This window comes from Cloeon dipterum, chromosome X (assembly GCF_949628265.1).
Source record: "Cloeon dipterum chromosome X, ieCloDipt1.1, whole genome shotgun sequence".
Taxonomy (NCBI): domain Eukaryota; kingdom Metazoa; phylum Arthropoda; class Insecta; order Ephemeroptera; family Baetidae; genus Cloeon; species Cloeon dipterum.
The window spans coordinates 32,498,881-32,516,581 of NC_088790.1; the positions used below are offsets into that span (position 1 = coordinate 32,498,881).

Here is a 17,701-nt window from a genome sequence, read left to right on the forward strand (position 1 = left end):
TAAGTCGTAAATTATTAAATGGTAAATTTTTTCGAAGTTTTTTCAATCATTGTAAAAAATGTAATCATTTTATTTTAGCATTACAAGAACCTTAAAGACCGTCTTTGACAACGTTTCTGAGCACACCAGTTGATTCCTGAGGGTCGAATTAGGTAAAATGGATGTTTTTCCGTTAAAAAAGTTAAAAGCGACGCGTGAACTTTTTTTCCCGCCAAAACAAATGAATATGTGAGAAGTACGCATGCGTCACAGCTGGCTGGAATTGACAAGGAATTCATTCGTACAGGCAGTGCTCAAACCAGCTCTCACGCATGCGCACTTCTCGCATATTCATTTGTTTTGGCGGGAAAAAAATTCTTACGTCGCGCTGGACTTTTTTAACGGATAAAACGTCCATTTTACCTAATTCGGTCCTCAGGAATCGATTGGTTGGCTCAGAATCTTCGTCAAAGACGATCTTTTTGGTGATTTATAGAGATTTTGCTATTGTTCCTTTATTATATTAAAGTGATAAAAAATTATAATTGATGAAAAATCAGACCAATAACATAATGAGAATATTAGAAAATTTTCCTAATGAAGGTTCAGGTATATTTATTTAAAAAAGGTTCTATAATATAGTGAGAAAATCGCCGTTCGTTTTATTTGTTCACTGTATTTTCTGTTAAACAATAACGAATTTGTTGATATTTGAGCCAAAACGGAAAATTTTTCAACAATATTTTTACAGAGTCACGTGTTGATAGAGCTGAATTTTATATTCACACCTCTTTTAAGGTAGTTTTAATTTTAAATATTTCCTCTTTAGAACTGACTTCAAATCAAACGTGAGCGAATGGATAAAACTTTAAAACGGCATTATTTTTAACGTTGAATGCTTTAAAAAACACACAAGAGAATTTTATTTTTTATATATTCTGTTGCTTTTTTTGAAACAGTTCAAAACTTTTAATTTTTTTCGGGAAAATCCATTGGAATAAGCCTTCGAATACGTTTCCTTCTCATAATTTTCATTCAAATTTAAACAAAACGTTGGGAAATTCCCTAAAAAATTATTATAAATTGCAAGAAATATTAAAAAAGAAACATATTTTAGTTAATTTATTTAAAAAATATCACGTGAATTAGTGCAAAAACATTTTTAATTATATTTTCTTTTCATAAAAAATGAGTAAATTTTTTCAAAGCCATTTTTAGAGCATTTTATTTTTATTTAATTTTTGCAATCAGGAAAAAAACAGTTGGAATTAGAATTGGGGAGATGCATACGAATATGATCAACCCCGAGAGGGTTCAAAGACTTCCGAACTAAAAATATTGATGCCACGCGCGAGTGTTTACGTTGACGTCGGGTCAAAATAAAAGCCGAAGCGCAAATGCGCGCACGTCTGATTATTTGTAAATGCATTCGTTTGTTTGTTTACAACCGCGCGCAGGCCTGAATGAATAAGAGAGCATTTTTAACAGTTCCCTCATCAGTCTTCTCCGCGATTTGTTCCAGGCGCGCGAGCAAAAAGAAAAGCGCAGCCCGTATTTTGGCTGCCAAACCCAAATTATTTAAATTGCAGTTGGTTTGCCCTTGACGCGAGACCGCGCACAGAGCACAGCACAGGCGGCAGCTCTCAGTTTGCTCTCTCGAGCGCGTCCCAAGCCGAAACACTCCTTCCTCCGCCAAGATCAAATAATAAAAAAAGAATCAAAACACCGCAGCCTTTTCGTGCGTGTAAAAATATAATTTTCATTTATTTATTTTCAGCCACAACCGACGAGAATTGTTTCAATTGCATTGAATTTATACAATAATAATAAAAATAGAGGTAACATATTGAGAAATAAGAGGTAAACTTTAACAAGCTTTTTGTAAATCAAGTAGAATTTGGTTTTTTACTCGTTTCAATTTTTTTAAGTCGAATATATCACAACTCTATTTTTTTCCAGTGTTGATGTCAATTGTGACTCGGTGGTAGGCGTTGCTGAGCACGCCCCGCAGGTTCCAGATGTTGGCAAAACCCTCCGGTTGCGTGTTGTAGGTCGAGTCGACCGCTTTCACCCACACTTCCAACTGCGAACAAAATTTTTAAACCAAAATTTAAAAAAATTCGATTTTTCAATTTCGAGTCATTTTTTTAATTACGATATTTTTCAAATTTAATTTTTCTCGAGACGAATCATTCAAATCTGTCAGTTTCAGCCGATAAAATATGCATTGCTTCACCCTTGAGGTCTCAAAAAACCCTGAAAACAAATAAAAAATCAGGGTAGCACTTGAGCCACCAAAATCCTTCAAATCCCATTTTCTAGCCACTTTATCGACACCTGACGGGTTCTGTAATTGTTCCAATTACAAAATCTGCCCACCGTTGCAAAGACCAAGTCAAGACCTTTCAGAATATATTCAATTCGACCCTTTTGGAACCTCAGGAAGCGCCCTGACGAGCCCGTAAGATGCTCAAAATCCTACCTTTTTGGCATTTGGCGGAACAGGCACCTCCAAGGTCCACAGTGTCCACCCCCAGTGGTAGGGGTGCTTGTTGGACTCCTGCTCCAGCTTGGCCACGCCCCAGGTCTTACCCTGATCCCAGGTCACGTCCACGCGCACGATTTTTCTTCCGCCGCCGGACCACGCATAGCCTTAAAAATTAATTAATTTAATTTTATATAAATTTTAAAGAGAAAACCAACCTCTGAGGGGGATTTTTCCATCCACTGGCTTGACCTTGTCGCCCTGGACAGGGTCGCAGATGGCCGAGATGACCGGCAGCTCCTGAATTGCGGGCGCCGAGCTGAAGTCGACCGTGTCCCAGTCGGTGCTCGGAGAAAAGCCTTTGTAGTCGTTCTGCTGCCAGTGCGAGTCGCTTTCCTTTCCAGACACGATCACCTTGCCTGAAAAATTCGTTAAAAGGAAGTTAAAAAAATGGGACGAACCGAAAGACATGTTTTCTAAGCAAATTTAATTTATTTTATGCTTGGTTTTGCTTTTATTTTGATTCTAACCAGCGCAGAATTTTACAGGACACATTTTGAATTTTCTACAGCGCTGTAGGGCCAATAGGAGCCGAGTAAATTGAGAAACCGCCATTTTGGACATTTAGGAACTTGGTTTTCGAGCCCTGGGACGGATTCTACGGACCCGGCGGGGCTTCACTTGGTCTCAAACGATGCCCCTAAATGAGTTCTATTAGGCTGTGTTTGGTTTTTAAAAATCAGACAATAATTCGATTTTTTAGGATTTTTAAAAAAAAATATTCGAGTTCGATCTGAAAAGATGGACTGTAACTTACGTTCAGGTTGAGATATCAACTTGAAAATTTCACCATCCACCTTTAATTTTGATCCTGAACAACCTTTCTATTTAGAAAAAAGTTGCAGGTCAAGGTCACCTTTTTCGACCTTTTTCCGAAATTCCGATTTTTCAGGGTCATAGCGCATTCCAATTTTTTCGAGTTCATGGGCAAAAATGTAGCCCGTGAAATTCTTCACAAACTCACCTATTTAAATTAATTGAATCGCAGTAGTTCCGCTTCACTTCCGGTTTGAAATTTAAATTCTGGCTCTGAGCCGCTTAACCTTTCATTTTTCTTTGTTTTAACACGATTTATTTAATTTCTTGGTTTTTAAATTACTTTGGAACACTAACAGGACCTAAATCGAACCTTTTCATGTCAGGTAGCACCTTCAGGGCCTTACCCTGACAGTCTTTCAGGCGAAATTAAATTATTCCGCTCACCTAGCCATTTGACATTTCGAGCTCCGGTGACGCCAGGTACGATCACCCTGACAGGATAGCCGTGGTCTCTTGTCAGCGGCTCTCCGTTCATCTCAAAGGCGAGCAAGACGTCGCCCTTGGGGTCCATGGCCTTTTCAATGGGAATCGAAGCCCCGTACGGATGCATCGACGGATCGGTGTCCAGGCCCTCAAACTGACCAAATTTTATTAGTTTTAATTAATTATATTTTTTTTAATCTCAACCTGAACGTGCTCGACACCTGGCTGGTCATCTTTCAGCCCGGCGGCGAGCAGCACGTCTCGGAGACGCACGCCTGTCCACGTCGCGTTCCCGATGGCCGCCTGGCCCCAGTCCAAACCCTTCACAGGTTTTACCTGAAAATGGATTCCATTTTTTCCTATAAATCGGTTCAAATTGATCGCAGAACAAAATTTTTGACACCGTTGAACTCGTCTCGTCAATTGGAATAGCTTTTCTTTTGACCTCGAACAAGTAGGTCAAAGGTAAAGGTTACTAAAATCGAATTTTTTATTTAAAATTAAAATTTGAAAATTAGTAAATTTATAATTTATAATTTTGATATAGCCGTTTTGAAGAGCGCTAAAAATTAGGTCAGAAAAGTCAAAATTTAGAATGGCATTTTGGCTTAATTTTTTATTAAAAAATAAAAATAAAATAAATTGGTGATTTTTCGGGTGTTCAAAAAATGTTTGAACGCCTAATCTCAGCTTCTAATAATCAGATTTTCAAAAACTGCACACCATTCGACTCTTTAATGATCTCCCCTAGATAGCTAAAGGTGTTTTGGCCGCCCTGTTTAATTTAAAAAAAAAATTATAAATTGTTTTTTTTAGTACCTTGGTCATTTCGCTGCGTCGGTTTCCCGAGCACTGGACGGTGGACGTGACGGTATACTTTGGAAACTTCTTGAGCTGCTCCAAATTCAGCTTCATGCTCTTCACGCCGACGCCTTCAATTTCTATTTCGTAACTAGCAAGGTCGATTTCAGGTACAGGCAGGTGATTCCGAACAAAGAACAAATCGCTAGAAAAATTAAAAATTTGAATTTCAGCGATTAATTAGTATAATTTCAATTACTTTGGCGTGAAAAAGTTATCAGCCAGGATTTTGAGCGGCGTCTCTGCGTTGTAGGGTTTGAGAGAGCGAGGCTGCAGGGCCGGATGTCTTCGAGGGTCCGAGTCGTAAGGATCGACCACGTTGTGCAACGACACCTTCGAATCCTCCTCGGACAAATTGCCTATTCTGTACGTTTCCAGCATTTTGAGGATATCGGCGTTTTTGTGCACGCCGTACGAGGCCCAGAAAGGGTCCACCGACGCTCCGGCCGCCATCAGGATTTTTTCGCCACCGCCAGGGTGTTTTGGGATGAAATCGGTGATGTCGTACACGCCCTGAATGACAATTTTTAACTTTATAAAAAGATGAAAAAATACAAAAATATCCAAATTAAAGTCTTTTCGATCCAATTGGAATAAAAAACACGTGAAAATTACAGCTTTTAGAAGTGTTTGGTACAGGTTTCCATGGCAAAATAGGTGCCGTGAATAATTAATGATGAGAATTACACATACGTTTAATTTACAGCAAAATAAAACCTGTTCGACTCCTTTGAAATTTTATATTTAATTTATTTTAATCATTAAAAATTTTCTGTACCTGTTTGTAAGTAACCCAAATTCTTTTCTCGTTGTCATCATGCGCGCGGACCTCGTCCAACGAGTAGAAAGGAAGTCCCTCTTTGACCTCACCCGCCTGAAGCGTTGTTTCTTCCTTCGTCGCTGCCGACACGGCCGGCTCTGCGATTTATGACCATTATTTTTAATTCAATTTTAGCATTCTGTAATTGGCATACCGTTGAGGTAACTGTAAAGACAGAATCCAGCCACTCCGGCGACGGCAGCGCCGGCCACCTGCGTGAAGTTGCCACTGCTTTTGGTCCTGGTCCGGTTCCAACCGCCTTCGTCCTGGTCGTGCGTGGAGAAACTCTGTGTGGTCCGCGCCAGCGACTGATATCGAAAGCCGCGGCTGCTAAGTAAATAAAATAATAGACTCATGTGTTGTTTTAACCTGCTGAGCAAGATAAGCGGCCCAAAATAGATTCTCAACGGTTTACGTCACAAATTAATTAATTTAAACGATTTTTTAAATTAAAAATCAATGTCAATCAATTTAGATAAATTTTAATTTTTGTATTTTGTACTGTAAAACAAGTTTTGTTCCACTTACAATTTCAGCATCGTTTTAAGAGCCATTTTAAGTTTTCAAACGTGGACGGAGGTGACCTTCTCGCGTTGTGACATCGGCCTGAAAACGAAAACTGCACACCGCACAGATCCAACTCGAACGCCGGACTCTAGACTGCAGAATTTAGCCTGCCAGTCCAACCACTCCCCCCTCCTCTCGATGCTGATTGTGAGAGTTACGCCCACTTCTGGAGAACGAGCGAGAGGCGAACAGCTGCGCCGGTGTGCGCATCCAACTCCCAGAACCCTGCGAATTTTTGGTGCTGTCTTATCTCATGTTAAAAATGAGTTTTCGCCGGCAGATCGTGGAAAAAATCACTCTCTGTGAAGCCGCCCGCACAAACGAGCGAGCGCGAGTAGATTATTTTACAAAATGAGTCAGAAAAATGACCGCAAAAAATTTGAACAGAAAAATTCGCGATGGAAAAGCCTTTTTATGTAGGAGAAAGCGAGGCAAAAACTGCCTGGCGACAGTAGAGACATCTGTTCTATTATTACCCATAGAAAGCTAGTTAGTACTAAGTCACGTGACTCAATCGCGTGATGCCATTGGCTGGGACTCACTGCTTGCCTGTTCTCGACCAATGGAATTACAGGATTGAGTCACGTGCTTCTCCGCTCTCGCCGGGTCTAAGCAGATGTCTCTACTGTCGCCTGTTGCTCCAGCAACCAGCAGCGTTCTTTCCTTCACAAAAAAGACGTTTTGGTGTGTCTGCGAATTCATGATGTGTCTGCGCAAAAAAAAACGAGCCCACTATGGCTTTAAAACTGTTTTTTTTTAATTTTTTGGAAATAAAAAATTGACAAGAATGTGCGAAATGGACACCATCTCGCAGTTTTTCACTGAAATTTCAATCATTCATCGCAGTCTGTTTGTTTTTTTTTATCACACGTAAGGGTTCCAGTTGCTCATGTCCTCGGGCATGAGTCCGTTTGTCACGAGCAGAATGATGTCGACGATCCACCAGACGCCGAGGCCGCCCAGCGTGAGCAGTTTTCCGACGGCGGTGCCCGTTTGGCCCAGGCAGAAGCGGTCCATGCCCAGAAAACCGAGCAGGATCGAATACAACAGCGTCGTGGCGAAAAAGTGGCCGCTGTATCTGTACAAAAATTATTTATTGGTGAAAAAAACCCTTTTAATTTAAATTAAAATTATTTACCTGATGCATGGCACTCCGTCCCTGAAAAAGGTGCGGTTTCCAAAGCACTCGATGTCCGGCAACACCTTGCAGCTGACGTTGGTCTTCTCCACGTCCTCCCACTTGTATCCGCCGAACTGGCATCAGAATTTTTTGGTTTATAAAATAATACAATAAAATTTGAAAAAAAAAATTCACCTTGACGCAGCCATAGCCGAGCTTCTGCTTGGCCGTTTTGTTGAATTTGTGGTCGATCGGATCGTCACAGTCGACAAACTCCCGCGGCCTGCGTAAAACATATTGTGTAATGAATTTAATTTGATTTAATGAAAAATAATTATTCACAAAAAGGAGCAGTTGACGAGTGGACTCCACGGCTCGAACGGGTTGTCCTCTTTTTCCGCGGAATCTTGGGCCGCGCACAACGCGAGCAGCGCCAAGAGGATTAAAATTTCCTTGCCTCCCATCCTCTCACTCTTTTCCATCACATCTTGTGGGCAAAAAACACGGCGGAACACTAGAATTCACAATTGACCAGAATCGCGGGGTGCGAGCAAAATGTAAACACACGGACCAGCAGGTGTCAGGGGCACCAACCTAACCAAAGTGCTGCCAACCAAATTATGCGAATTGATTGTTTTTTCCCTCCAAAATTGATTTCGGACTGAATTTTCTTTCGAAATTAATTATTTCATGCGTGGGGAATTAAGTGGAAGGATGAATTTTAATTAAAAAATTCAGTTTTTAATTTTAAATTAAAATTTATGCAACCGGCTGGTCTTCCGTGTTATTCGTGGTTGCCTATTTACACGATCTGCAGGCGTTACATTCACGCATTAATTTTACAACTTTTAGAAATGGAAATATTTTTTTTAATTTATGAATAATTTTTATTTGCAGATTAACTGGCAAAAATATATAGACGAAACAGTCTAAAATTGGCTTAAAAGTCAAAATAAAGCTTTAGAGTTATCTCCTATTTACCGAGGATCAATCAATCAAGGTGCAATCTATTTTCTTCTCAATTTCAAATAAAACACACACGTTTCAAGGCCACGTGCGTGGGGACGAGGAGCGCAGCGTAAAATCAGCTGATCATCAGAGATAAGGGTCGAACGTTCTTATCTGTTGGCACACGAAAAATGAAAACATTATTAACAAACACTTTATTAATCACTAATCAGTTTAGTAATAGAGAGCGATTGACGCTGCAAAACATTTTTACAGTAAGCAAAATTTTCTTATTTTGACTTTGACTTTTCAATTCCAGTGTGTAAGTAAAATTTTAAATTTAAATATTTTACGTTTCATTAATAAAAACACTGAATTAATTGCATATCAACACACGCTTATGTAACGTTCAAAATTTAAAGAAATTAAAGTGCTATTAAAATTCCTTCCAAGAAAAATAAATTGAATCTATAATCAAATTCAATTAATATTTTTTTAATTAAGATGGCGTCGAGCGAAAGCAAAAGGTTGAAGCAGGAGAAAATGGCCTCATTTTCTCGCCTGAAGGAGACTTACTTCGCGCACAAAGTTCACTTCCTGAACACGGCGAAGGGCGGCGCCACGGCTCTGCAGGTGGCGGCGTCGATCGCCGACCTGGACTTGTGTCGGCGCCTCGTGGAGGACGGCCACGACGTGGGCGCCGCGTGCCGGGACTTTGGCGCCACGGCGCTGCACTACGCGGCCCTCAACAAGGAGCACGGCAAGCAATTGGTTGCCTACTTCGTCTCTCTCGGCCTCAGGGTCGACGAGAAGGACAACGAGGCCGAGGAACCTATTCACTATGCCCTCAGGGTCGACAATTTTCAGGTGAATTTAGTTTAATTTGTGTTAGCAGCATTTTATTTCATGAAAAAATTAATTTAAATATTTTTAACTTCAGGTGGCGCAGGAGTTGCTGGAATTCCGTCACGACGACGGGGAGAAGGGTGGAAAAAACCTGCTGCACTTCTTCGTGGTGGAAAACAATTTGGCGTTCGCCAAAGCCGTGCACGAGAACGACGGGTATTTGATCAAAGAGCTGAAGAGGAATGGAAAAAGTGCTCTCCACCTGGCAGCAGAGCACGCCGACCTGGAAATGTGCGAGTGGCTCGTCGAGCAGGGCGTCGACCTGCACGCTCGCTGCCAGAGTTTCTGGTGCAACAAAAACGCTCTGCACTACGCTGCAGTCAACAAAATGCACGGAAAAGAGGTGTGAAAATCGAAGCTCGCGGGAATTTAAAAAGGGGGCGTGTCATATCCCCGGGTAATCTGTAATAATTCTTAAAGACCACCATTGAGGAAGTTTCTGAGCCCACCAATCGATTCCTGAGGGTCGAATTGGGTAAAATGGATGGTTTTTCCGTTAAATAATGTCCAGCGCGACATGCGAACTTTTTTCCCGCCTAAACATTATGAATGCGAGAAGTGCGCATGCGTGAGAGCTGGTTTGAGCACTTGCAGAGATCGCCTTGACAAATGACTTCTTTGTCACATCCAGCCAGCTCTCACGCATGCGCACTTCTCGCATTCATTGTTTTGGCGGGAAAAAAGTTCGCACGTTGCGTGTTGCACTATTTTAACGGAAAAAACATCTACCTTACCTAATTCGACCCTCAGGAATCGATTGGTGGGCTCAGAAACTTTGTAAAAGACGGTTGTAATCGGTTAAAAATTTTACTAAATATTTTTAAAATTAATTTTTGTCTGAATTAATAAATTTTCTTTGGCCAGGTAGTGCGTTATCTAGCGTCATTGGGTCTGGGCGTGAACCAAAGGGCCAAATCCGAGGAGACGCCCCTTCACTGCGCCCTGCGAGAAGGAAACGTGGAGGTGGCGCGCCAGCTTTTGGACCTGGGGGCCGACCTGAAGGTGAAAATGTGCGAGGACAACCTTATACAGCACTGCGTCACGCACAACAGGCTGGAAAGCGTCCGCTTTGTCCACGAGAACGATCCAAATTTGATCTTCGAGCTGGGAAAAAACGGGAAAAATGCTCTGCACCAGGCAGCGGCGCGTGCAGACCTCGAAATGTGTCAGTGGCTCGTCGCGCAGGGCCTCGATCCACTTCCCTCCTGCCTCGGCTGGCGCTCCAACGTCCTCCACTTTGCAGCTTTTAATAAGCTTCATGGCAGGGAAATCATCAGGTAATCTAAATGTGGTCAAAATTGGTGTAAAAAACATTAAAGACCTGATCTCAGGCTGGAGTAACCTGAGAAAGGTCGTTAGGGTATCCTAAGTTAAAGTTCAATCAAAGACCTGTCTGATGAGGGGTCTTGATCGACGATCGGGTAGACAGTCGAATTTTAATAAAAATATTAAATTTCGACGTTTTTGAAAATTATACAGGAAAAAATTCCTAAAAATTCGATATGTGGTCAGATTTTGAAAAAACGCAAATGGGCGGATGCGTCTTACCAAGGGGCATCGATTGGTATCCAAATCGACCACGTCCGGCCCATAGGGCCCCGCCTGGGCCCCAAAAACTAATATTTTGAAATGTCACAAATCGCGATTTCCCGAATTTAAAAATTAATAGCTTGGCTCCTGTGGGCCGTAGAGTCAAAAACCAAAGTTTATTAGTCTCGCCGTGATATTCTGCGTTATTTAAGTCTGATTACTGCCCCCTAAATCTGCGCCATTTTTGGTGTTTTGAATTTTTAAATTCGCCTTCCAGCCAGATTCGGTCCAAGACTGAAAAATACGCTTTCCGCAGCAAAACGCGACGATTGGTCAAGTTTTGCGTTAAAATTCGCCAATTTTAAACACTGAAATATATTTTGCATTGTCTTTACTGTAGAAAAACAGCATTTTTAACTAAGAAAATTAATTTAAATGACAGATTCTTCGTTCCTCTCGGCGTGGACCTGAACCAGAAGACGAAATACGAGGTGACACCCCTAAACTTCGCCCTGATCGTGCAAAACATGCCCGTCGTGGAGGAGCTGCTCAAGCACGGCGCGGACCTGAAGGCGCGCCGAGGAGATAAAAACCTGCTGCACTACTTCGTGTCGCAAAACAGGCTGGACATCGCCAAATTCGTGCACGCAAAAGACAAGTCGCTCATCGGCGAGCGTGGCGAGAGAGGGAGAACGGCGCTGCACCTCGCCGCAATGCACTCGGACGCGAAAACGTGCAGCTGGCTCATCGAACAGGGAGTCGACCCCCACGCTCTCACCGAAGACGGGAAGTCTGCAATTGACCTGGTTGCCGGGCCCAATAGCCACGAAATGAGAAGATTTTTATTATCGCTTGGAACTAAAAGATGAATGTGGAAATTTTAATAATCGTTATACGGGTTCTTTGAGGTATCAGTGGTCAGGATATTTGCATGTTTTGACTGAAGAATTGCATTTTTATAATTTATAATTAATTTAATTCAATACGTTTATGCAAAATTAAATGAAAAAATAAATTACATTGTATATCAGTTAATAATTATGGCATCTTGCTTAGTATAAAAAAATCACAGCGAATTTGTTACGGTTATACAAGTACATATTTCTGACGTTTCTACAAATTAAATGTTTCGTTAAATTGCAAGCGGCGGAAATCAGGCTGATGTACGAACAAAAACTGCCAATTTCATTCAGCCCGGCGGCAGTAGCAGCGAAATTAATTATTTTGGGAGTCCGCACCGCTTTAATCAAACGAAATTTAGAGTAAAATTCTTTCACCTGCGAAGTGCGAACTTATGTATCCCGACGCGCCAGAAGCATTTGAACGGCTCGGTGGCGCTCGAGCCGCGCCCCCCCGGACAGAGCCTGCCGGGCCACTCCCCCTCCTTTTCACTCGCAGAGCTCTAAACATGGCGAGCAACAGAATTTTCGGCGCTCTGGCCAGGGCGAAAAACACCGGATTCCTCCTGTCCAGGGGCAATGGTGAGTCGAATTCGGCGCCGCGGACGACGCCTCCGCCTCGGCGGCGCCCGGCGAGGGGCTCGGGGCGCCGATTTGCGCTGTAAAGCGTTGGGCGAGTGGCCGGCCGTGTGTCACTGGCCAGCTGATTACGAGAGAGCAAAGACGGCAGTCGAAAGTTCAGTTCATTTCGTTCATCTCTGACATTTAATTGGGCTGAATTAATCGCTGGCCTGCTTTTAAATTATGTTCTCACCGTCGTGAATGGGGGTTTGGACCGGAATGGAGTGCTAAAAATGAATTGGATGGATCGGTGGCATTAATATTTCAAAAGAATGTTGCTCGAGAGTTCGGATATTTCGATGTTGTGATGAAATAATTGGGAGAATTTTCAGATTTAGGCTTGTTAAACGTTTTAAATTTAATTTTCTTCAAGTTTAAACTTGAAAATTAAGGTTTTGGTCTTGTTTAATTTGATTTTTGATGTTTATTTATTTTCACCTGGTCAATGATTAAGCACTTTTGGATTTTTACCTGTTTGGATTATAGTTTTAAACATGTTCTCATGAGTGGCGGCAAAGCAAAAGGGTCCAAAGTCGAGTCCAAAGAGCTCCCCTCTTTATCTTTCAGATTTATCGATAGTTAGATAGGCAATAATTGTTTTGCTAGTAAATCAAAACACCATGGAATCATTAGCCGAAGACGAAGGTCTAGTTAAAATCCTTCAACTGCATCAAATTTAACGGAGAAATCTTAAAATTTCAGTGGCTCAGCGGTTTATCAGTCCGGCCGTCAGCTCGGCGTCCTTGCACACAAGACTGGAAATTAAAAACAACGTGGCAGTGATCACGCTAGATTCACCAAATGTCAAGGTAATGAAATTCCCCATCAAATTTCTCATAAATTAATTTTATTTAAAAATTCAGGTGAACTCGCTGAACGATGAGGTGATGTCGGAGGTGCAGGGCGTGCTGCAGAAAATCGAGAACGACCCGAGCGTGCAGGCGGCCGTGCTGATTTCCGGAAAGCCGGGATGCTTCATCGCCGGCGCCGACATCAAGATGCTGGAGAAGTGCAAGACCGTGGAGGAGGCGACCACCATTTCACAGAATGGACAGCGCATCCTTGCCCAGGTCGAGAACAGCAAGAAGCCCGTCGTCGCCGCCATCATGGGCTCCTGCCTCGGCGGCGGACTCGAGGTACTCATTTTTAATCGCTATTTTGCTTTTGAATAGGAAACCATAAATATTAAAGAAACTTGTTATTACGTAATGGGCATAATATTATTTTATTTATTAAAAATATATTTTTGAGTGAAATTTTGCCAAAACAATCTGTTTATTTCTTGACAAGGCCATTTTCCGAGTAAAAAATTGGCAAAGCTGCAAATTTGGCGTAAAATCATAACTGAAATTTCACGGCGAGTCTAACCAACTTTGGTTTTTTACTCTGCGATTGATAGGAGACGAGTTATAAATTTTTAAAGTAAAAAACGCCATTTGTGACATTTTTAATTTTTGTTTTCGGGGCCCTATGGGCCGGATGGCTCTGGTTTTGGTACCAATCGAAGCCCCTAGGTAAGGCGCGTCCATTCGTGTTTGGTTTTTTAAAATCGGACTATTTTTCGAATTTTTAAGAATTTTTTTCCGCCAATTTTTCGGAAAGCCGAAATTCAAAAAATGGTTTTATTTTTTTAAAATTCGGCTGCTTGTCCGATCTTTGCCCACAACACCTCATCAGACACGTCTCGGATAGGGCTCTGACCTGCGGTACCCAAACGACCTTTTTCAGGGTACACCAACCTGAGATGCCGGTTTTTTATGCTTTTTTACTAATTACGAGCACATTAGGCATCAAAATTTCACACTTTCCTGTCTCCGACCTTCCTCTAAGGAATTAACCACTCAAATTTTTTTGTCTCAGGTGGCGTTGGCTTGTCACTACCGCATTGCCGTGAAGGACAAGAAGACGGCTTTGGCTGTGCCGGAGGTGATGCTGGGTCTGCTGCCCGGCGGCGGCGGCACCCAGCGCCTGCCCAGCCTCATTTCCCTCCCAAAGGCCATGGACATGGCCCTGACCGGCAGGAACATCAGGGCCGATGCCGCCAAGAAGCTCGGCCTTGTCGATAGAACTATCGAGCCGCTCGGCGTCGGCATCAAGGACGGAAACGAAAGGTGCCATTTTTTGTTTATTTTGAGAGGGTAGATTTACAATTCATCTTGTGGACAGGACGATGGAGTACCTTGAGGAGGTTGCGGTGAACGCCGCCCGGCAGCTGGCCACCGGAGAGCTCAAGATCAACCGCGAAAAGGGCTTGGTCGACAAGGCGCTCAAGTTTGCCTTGAACTACGAATTCGTGAGGAACCAGATCTTTGGAAAGGCCAAGCAGGCCATCATGAAGCAGACTGGTGGACTCTACCCCGCCCCACTCAAGGTACACAGTCCCAAAACTTAATTTGCTATATCATTTTTCGTTCCAAGAAATAATTAAAATGCCTAGAAACGCAGGGAGGCGTGTCTGCGAGTCGGAATTCAGTCAGGCGGGGGCGGAATTTTAGTCCATTTAACGCAAAATTTTGCGGCGAGTCTAAAAATCTTTAGTTTTTTACTCTACGATGTATTGAACCCGAGTTATTAATTTTTAAAGTTGAAAAAACGCGATTTGTGACATTTCTAATTTTTGTTTTCGGGGCCCAGGCGGGGTCCCATGTGCTCGACGGCGCCGATTTTGGTACCAATCGATGCCCCTTGGTGCGGCGCGTTCGCCCGTGTTTGGTTTTCTTAAATTGGACCATTTTTCGAATTTTAACGAATTTTTTTCTGATTTTTTTCCAAAAAGCCGACATTTTTAAAAATGGTATTTTTTATTTAAATTCTGCTGCTCATCCGATCTTTGCCCACGACCCCTTATCGGACAGGCCTTGGAAAGGGCTTTGACCTGCGGTACTCAAACGACCTTTTTCAGGGTACCCCGACCTGAGATCCGGTTTTAAATGCTTTTTCTTTAATTTTGAACTCATTTGTCGATACTCTATGACGATTTTCCCCCTCGCCTGTCACTGACCTTCCTCTGGTCACGCAACCTGAGGTTTATCTGGTGCAAGGCACTTATTTTAATATTAAAATCATTACAGATTCTTGAGTGCATCAGGACAGGCGTGGAGAAGGGTCCAGTAGCTGGCTACGAGGCGGAGAGCAGAGGCTTCGGCGAGTTGGCCGTGACGCCCGAGTGCAAGGGACTGATCAGCCTGTTCTACGGACAGACCGAGTGCAAGAAAAACCGCTTCGGCGCCCACCAGCATCCGATCAAGACGGTGGCCGTGCTCGGCGCCGGCCTCATGGGCGCCGGCATTGCCCACGTCTCCGTCGACAAGGGCTACCACGTCATCCTGAAGGACACCAGCCAGGCCGGTCTTGGCAGGGGACAGTCCCAGATCCAGTCTGGATTCGACAGGATGGTCAAGAGGAGGAGGATTTCCGCGTAAGTTTCTGAAATCACTGAAAATATTCAATTTATCGCTAAATTTTTCATTCAGGTTCGATCGTGACGTGATTTTGAACAACCTGGAGCCTACCCTGAGCTACGAAGGCCTGAGGAAGGCGGACATCGTGATCGAGGCCGTGTTCGAGGACATCAACCTGAAGCACAAGGTGATCAAGGAGGTGGAGCAGTACATTCCGGAGCATTGCATCTTCGCGTCCAACACGAGCGCCCTGCCCATCTCGGACATCGCCAAGGCCAGCAAGCGCCCTGACAAGGTGATCGGCATGCACTATTTCTCGCCCGTGGACAAAATGCAGCTGCTCGAGATCATCACAACGGACAAGACCTCCAAGGACACGACCGCCGCTGCCGTTGCCTGCGGCCTCAAGCAGGGAAAGGTCGTCATCACCGTCAAGGACGGCCCTGGATTCTACACCACCAGAATCTTGTCCGCCATGTTGGCTGAGGCCATCAGACTGCTTCAGGAGGGAGTCGACCCGAAAACGCTTGACAATTTGACCAAGAAGTACGGTTTCCCGGTCGGTGGCGCCACCCTGAGCGATGAAGTCGGCCTCGACGTCGCTGCCCACATCGCCGATTACCTTGGCAAGACCTTCGGCGAACGTTTCGCCGGAGGAGACCCCAACATGCTCAAGGACATGGTTTCCAACGGATTCCTCGGTCGCAAGAGCGGCAAGGGATGCTTCATCTACGAGAAGAACTCGAAGAGCAGGGAGATCAACACCGACGCCGTGGCTATCATGCAAAAGTACAAACAGGAGCCACGCGGCTCAACCGCCCCCGAAGACCAGCAGCTGAGGATGGTCAGCCGATTCGTCAACGAAGCCGTCATGTGCCTGCAGGAGGGCATTCTCGCCAGTCCCGTGAGTACAATTTTTAAAATTATCGCTTGGAATCTTCAATTAATTTATATAGAGTGCTGGAATATCATTTTTAACACTGCCAATCGATTCCTGAGGGTTTAATTAGGTCAGATAGCCGATTCACTCTGTAAAGCACTTGATTTTTCGTGCAGAAAACCGTCAAGAACGTAAAAACCGTTACTTTGGCGGTTTAATTGGTTTAAAGAACGCTACTGACCAATCAGAGAAGGAAGCGGAATTCTGATTGGGCTATGACGTAGTGACGAAAGCGCCACAGCGGCATCAACGAATATAAGAACGCGATAACAGATGGGAAAGCAAAGAATCTTACGCAGATTGAGCAGTCACGTGACTCAATTCCACCATCTCATTGGCCAATAGGAGGCATTCGCTCCCTTCCCTTTTCTTGCGTTACCCCCTCCACTGTAAGGCGTGAAGTCATGCGCAGTAGAGTCACGTGACTGCTGGAACTGCGTTAAATTCTTTGCCGCGTTCTCAAACTTCGTCAGCCAATAAGAATCGGTATTTTCATCATTTCTGCATGTTCTGCCGAATTTTCGATCTGCTCACCTTCAGAAATCAGATTGGTGACGAGAATTTTTGTCCCGCAGCTTGAAGGAGACATCGGTGCCGTGTTCGGTCTGGGCTTCCCGCCCTTCACCGGCGGCCCATTCCGGTTCGTGGACCGCTTCGGCGCCGACAAGCTGGTGGCCAAGATGGAAGAGTACAAGCAGCACTACGGCGTCGCCTTCGACGCCTGCCAGCTGCTCAAGGACCACGCCAAGGATTCCAGCAAGAAGTTCTACAAATAATTATGCGATTATTTTAACCAACTCGATTTTTCAAGAACGTAAGGCTGCCTTTGTAAAGTTAATAGCGCTATTTTTGTACCCCTTGGCGCAGTCCGTACCATTCATTATTTCGCATACGACAAAGTCTGATCAATATTTCCGTGTTGATTGAAGGTTAAACTGCTCTGTTACTTTTTGTTGTCACTTCGGATGGAAAAGAATGATGTGTGTAAATGCGCGGACGTCGAACCTGTACTACTTCTTTTCAAATCTATTGATCACAGAAAGGACTACTCCCACTAAACTTGTTCTTTATTAGACATGTACATTTTAAAAAAAGAGAAGCTTTCTGAAATCAGTTTGTTGTTGATAATAAAAAATACAAAATTAGTACCTTGCCTCTTATTGTTGCATTTTCATCCCATCAGAAGAAATCATTTTATTAATTAGTGTGTAGTGCACAGTCTTTGAAACTCTTACATAGGATTTTTTCGGAATAAACCCACATTTTTGTCAGTTTTAAGAAAATTTGACAAGTTCCTCCGCGTCTCTCCTTACCTGACTCCC

The 17,701-nt window shown here is 43.5% G+C and overlaps 4 protein-coding genes across 5 annotated transcripts; 2 read left to right on the plus strand and 2 right to left on the minus strand.

The window, feature by feature from the left end:
* Positions 1 to 1,727: 1,727 nt before the first annotated feature.
* shop (shopper) lies at positions 1,728 to 6,127 on the minus strand. Of its 2 annotated transcripts, none has more exons than XM_065494867.1 (10): positions 5,976 to 6,127; positions 5,602 to 5,777; positions 5,406 to 5,545; positions 4,827 to 5,140; positions 4,586 to 4,772; positions 3,971 to 4,102; positions 3,728 to 3,920; positions 2,683 to 2,883; positions 2,462 to 2,631; positions 1,728 to 2,062 (listed from the first exon to the last, which is right to left on the minus strand). In XM_065494867.1, the coding sequence occupies exons 1-10, from the start codon at positions 5,999 to 6,001 to the stop codon at positions 1,925 to 1,927; spliced, it is 1,677 nt and encodes a 558-aa protein (XP_065350939.1). In that variant the 5' UTR covers positions 6,002 to 6,127; the 3' UTR covers positions 1,728 to 1,924. The 2 variants fall into 2 exon arrangements, with proteins under 2 accessions (XP_065350939.1, XP_065350940.1); XM_065494868.1 differs by having other exon boundaries at positions 5,602 to 5,774; positions 5,976 to 6,115.
* A 620-nt stretch (positions 6,128 to 6,747) lies between these two features.
* Positions 6,748 to 7,692, minus strand: amrt (amaretto). The gene is made up of 4 exons (XM_065493273.1): positions 7,477 to 7,692; positions 7,330 to 7,417; positions 7,153 to 7,268; positions 6,748 to 7,092 (listed from the first exon to the last, which is right to left on the minus strand). Exons 1-4 carry the CDS (start codon positions 7,614 to 7,616, stop codon positions 6,879 to 6,881), a joined length of 558 nt encoding a protein of 185 aa, XP_065349345.1. The 5' UTR covers positions 7,617 to 7,692; the 3' UTR covers positions 6,748 to 6,878.
* An 862-nt stretch (positions 7,693 to 8,554) lies between these two features.
* LOC135946856 (putative ankyrin repeat protein RF_0381) lies at positions 8,555 to 11,423 on the plus strand. Its single transcript, XM_065495286.1, has 4 exons — positions 8,555 to 8,949; positions 9,023 to 9,331; positions 9,853 to 10,265; positions 10,961 to 11,423. The coding sequence occupies exons 1-4, from the start codon at positions 8,587 to 8,589 to the stop codon at positions 11,385 to 11,387; spliced, it is 1,512 nt and encodes a 503-aa protein (XP_065351358.1). The 5' UTR covers positions 8,555 to 8,586; the 3' UTR covers positions 11,388 to 11,423.
* Positions 11,424 to 11,863: 440 nt separating this feature from the next.
* Mtpalpha (monolysocardiolipin acyltransferase Mtpalpha) lies at positions 11,864 to 17,525 on the plus strand. Its single transcript, XM_065493425.1, has 8 exons — positions 11,864 to 11,999; positions 12,741 to 12,847; positions 12,902 to 13,174; positions 13,899 to 14,149; positions 14,205 to 14,409; positions 15,110 to 15,456; positions 15,512 to 16,343; positions 16,955 to 17,525. The coding sequence occupies exons 1-8, from the start codon at positions 11,927 to 11,929 to the stop codon at positions 17,153 to 17,155; spliced, it is 2,289 nt and encodes a 762-aa protein (XP_065349497.1). The 5' UTR covers positions 11,864 to 11,926; the 3' UTR covers positions 17,156 to 17,525.
* The last annotated feature ends 176 nt before the right edge of the window (positions 17,526 to 17,701 follow it).

Coding starts and splice junctions, on each gene's coding strand:
- shop (XM_065494867.1), bottom strand. CDS start 6,001: ATGGCTCTTAAAACGATGCTGAAATT. Junction 4,103..4,585: donor GACGCAGCGAAATGACCAAG/GTACTAAAAAAA, acceptor ATCCATTTTCAG/GTAAAACCTGTGAAGGGTTT. Junction 2,884..3,727: donor TCGAAATGTCAAATGGCTAG/GTGAGCGGAATA, acceptor CGAATTTTTCAG/GCAAGGTGATCGTGTCTGGA.
- amrt (XM_065493273.1), bottom strand. CDS start 7,616: ATGGAAAAGAGTGAGAGGATGGGAGGCAAGGAAATTTTAATCCTCTTG. Junction 7,418..7,476: donor CTCGTCAACTGCTCCTTTTT/GTGAATAATTAT, acceptor TGTTTTACGCAG/GCCGCGGGAGTTTGTCGACT. Junction 7,269..7,329: donor TCGGCTATGGCTGCGTCAAG/GTGAATTTTTTT, acceptor TTCTGATGCCAG/TTCGGCGGATACAAGTGGGA.
- Mtpalpha (XM_065493425.1), top strand. CDS start 11,927: ATGGCGAGCAACAGAATTTTCGGCGCTCTGGCCAGGGCGAAAAACACC. Junction 15,457..15,511: donor AAGAGGAGGAGGATTTCCGC/GTAAGTTTCTGA, acceptor TTTTTCATTCAG/GTTCGATCGTGACGTGATTT. Junction 16,344..16,954: donor AGGGCATTCTCGCCAGTCCC/GTGAGTACAATT, acceptor TTTGTCCCGCAG/CTTGAAGGAGACATCGGTGC.
- LOC135946856 (XM_065495286.1), top strand. CDS start 8,587: ATGGCGTCGAGCGAAAGCAAAAGGTTGAAGCAGGAGAAAATGGCCTCA. Junction 9,332..9,852: donor ACAAAATGCACGGAAAAGAG/GTGTGAAAATCG, acceptor TTCTTTGGCCAG/GTAGTGCGTTATCTAGCGTC. Junction 10,266..10,960: donor CATGGCAGGGAAATCATCAG/GTAATCTAAATG, acceptor TTTAAATGACAG/ATTCTTCGTTCCTCTCGGCG.